The 3,051-nt window shown below is 41.8% G+C and overlaps 1 protein-coding gene across 1 annotated transcript in view; it reads left to right on the forward strand.

Moving 5' to 3' along the window:
* GEMIN6 (gem (nuclear organelle) associated protein 6) overlaps window positions 1-2,094 on the forward strand; it is a 2,590-nt gene extending 496 nt beyond the window's left edge. Inside the window, exon 2 of the mRNA XM_010180946.1 lies at window positions 1,719-2,094. Within this exon, the coding sequence (XP_010179248.1) occupies window positions 1,719-2,094 (376 nt within the window). The remainder of the gene's footprint in view (window positions 1-1,718) is intronic.
* Window positions 2,095-3,051: the final 957 nt, after the last annotated feature.

The raw sequence follows: 3,051 nt of genomic DNA on the forward strand, positions 1-3,051 counted from the left end.
GTTTTTAATGCTTTAGGTGTTGAAATCCTTATCCTCTGTCCAAAGTTCTCACGTCGATGCCCAGCTTTCCACTTCAGCCAGACACCCATGAGGGTGTAGGGGCTGCTGTGGAGAGGAAGCAGGGAAAATCAGCAAGGGACATTGGACAGAAAGTGGTACCACAGGTCTCCGGTGTCTCAAGCGAGTAACTTGAAAACAGGGTTTGGAAGACAGAACGTACCAGGAAATAGGCAGAAATTTGGCTTCTTGCTGCCAGAACTTTTTCATAGCTTCTTGGTTGTGAGCTTGTCCTGCATGAGCACAAGATGGAGGCTAGAAACGAAAACATCCAGCTTCAGATGTGTTTCAGAAGCTTCAGAAAGTTGTTGCTTCAACTCTGGAGTAGCTCCAGTCTTCTCCTGCAGTTGCTTATCATTTTGGCAGGAAAGGTGTGCAGAGCTGTGCGTGATTCTAGGGATGGCCTAAGCTAAAATAAAGGCATGTTTCACTGCACATTTCCCAAGTCATCATTACTTCCCCTAATGGTGGTGTGATAAATGATTTAGCCTCAAACAGGATTCCAATTAAAGTTTACAGTTTATTAAGTGAGTAAAGGCAAGCAAACAGCGCTGGGTGCATGGGGACATTTTGATCCCTCAGCAGCACGCCGTACAGGTCTCTTTTCGGGTTTATATTTTTTACCTAATACATATTCGTGGGATTTCGCAATATGCTTATACATATGCATGACCTATCCCCACTTCATATTATAATTAGCTCTCCTCCCATCCGCGCCTGCGCAGTGTCCCTTGCTGGTGGTCGTGGGGGGATTGCAGGGGATGAAGGCTGTTATGTCCTCTTCGTCACCTCTGTTAACTTTTTCTTCTTGCATAGACACAGTTATTTCTTGGCTCTTGCTCAAACCACAGGACCGGTATTATCTCGCTTCTGAGGGAGTGTTTTTCTTTCTGGCGCCTTATGGGTTTTACACAACTATATACTCTGTTCTACTTGTTCTCAATCTGTTCTCCATACAAGGACAGCCAAAATAGCCCCAGAGGTCCCATCTTCCCCACGACCTCCACATTGTTTTAGCACGAATCAGACCGACACATCTCACAGTGGCAACAGTAGATTGGCAAAGTGCGGGCATCAAATTCTGGACTTTTTCTTCCTGCAGGAGGAAGAAAATGGTTTCTGATCCTCTTTGCTGATGTATGGGAAGAGATCCTAGAAATACAGCAAGCTGCCTTCCTACCTGTATTTTAGGACCTCTAGGATCTAAGTGACTTTGGGAAAAGATCAGGCTGCTACAGCATGAGCTTGAAGCTGCTGTGGTGTGTTCCCATTGTAATACTCTACAGTTTTCAGTTAAGAAGCTAGCGACATTATTAAAAAATACATACATACTATCCTTTCAGTAATGATCAATAATTAAATATTAATAATTTGTCATTAAAAGGTTCTGATGTTAGTGGCCACTGTTGCCTTCAGCATTCAGAGCGCTGACTGTCTGAAGGTGTCATTGTTTCTGCATGTTGGAAGGCTTGAGGTTCTTTAGGAACATTGGGAAGGCTGCACAAAAATACTAAGATTACCAGCCTTGATTTTAATGTACACTCTGCTTTTTTTAAAAGTAACATTCTGCTTGATAGTATCTAGAGCGGTTTCAGATTCAAGGCCAGAAGTTACCTTGTCAGTTAAGTGCAGTGAGTCATTTGTCCCTCTTTCCTTGGCAGTGTTGTCCTTGCGACATTCCTGGAGAACGAAAAGGTGTCCATATCGGTTGTCATGGGCCATGCTGTCCAGGAGGTGGAAGTACTGAAAGAAGGAGATGATGAAATGAAGCAGCGGCTTTCTGCCATATTTGCACCTGAAGAAAACAAAGCCTACAGCCCCGAGGAACTTGAAAAGAGGAAGAACGACTTGAAGACTTGGCTGGAAACAAACCACATCCCCGTAACAGAGCAAGGTGATTTGGGAAGAACGCTGTGCGTGGCAGGGGCATTAACCATTGACCCTCCGTACGGCCCAGATGAGTGCAGCAGCTCCAACGAGATTATTCTGTCTCGGGTTCAAGGCTTGATACAGGGCTATCTTGAAAAACAACAGTGATGTCTGCTGCTGAACGCAGTTGTCTTCAGGAACTGTCCAGGGTAGCAATATTCGCTATTGGCAAAAATGCCGGGTTTAGGTGCATTTGTCGGATTTTTGTATGTTCAGAAAGGGATAAAACAAGCAGTATAACTTAAAAGCACAAAGCGTTTTCTATGCACTACTTTATTAAAAGCAAGCCATTGGATAATGATGATGTATTAAACTGATACATCAGTTTACTATATCAATGTTAGGCTGATATATCAGTTTAATTAGTGTTTTTTGTAACAGAATTGTGAAAGATGATACATGATCAATATAACTGTGTTTTTCTCTGCCTTTAAAAGTAATTAATTACCTAGTGGTGTAGGCATGTTTATTTGAACTGCATACCAGATTTTAACTTTTTTTCAGAAAGAGTTGCTACACTTGAACTTCCCAAACCTGATGAAAAAATTGTTCAGAAAGCTCCCCCCCCCCCACAACTGTTCTCTTGTTTTAGAACATGAATTGTAATGTAGGCCAAAGCTTATAAAATTATTAGGGAAAGTTAGCGGGCAAATAGCAGGTTTAAAAAACATTTCCTATCTGTATTTGTTATTTGAGAGCAGCAGTGATTGGAAACCTTTGTTCCTTAGAAAATTTCTTGCAATTCAGTAAGTTTGTGTTCCTGAATGCTTTTTTCCTAGCTGATGGCAACACACAATGCAAGAATCATTATGTGACTGTTCCTGAGACTATTCATCCAGTCAGGAACCTCTAGAGCCCTCATTTATCTCTTGAAGTGTATGAATTTGTTCTTATTGCGAGATGGCACCAAAACACATTAGTGTGCTCAAATGCATTTGAAAAGTCTGCCTAACTCTTTTTTAATAAAAGGTCCTCCCCGTTTCCCCTGTGGTTTATTTAAAATTACTTTCGTGAGATGTATTGGTCTGATTTGTGTTAAAGAAAAGACAATGTTGAGGTCATAAG

This window comes from Mesitornis unicolor, unplaced genomic scaffold (assembly GCF_000695765.1).
Source record: "Mesitornis unicolor isolate BGI_N332 unplaced genomic scaffold, ASM69576v1 scaffold16113, whole genome shotgun sequence".
Lineage (NCBI taxonomy): Eukaryota > Metazoa > Chordata > Aves > Mesitornithiformes > Mesitornithidae > Mesitornis > Mesitornis unicolor.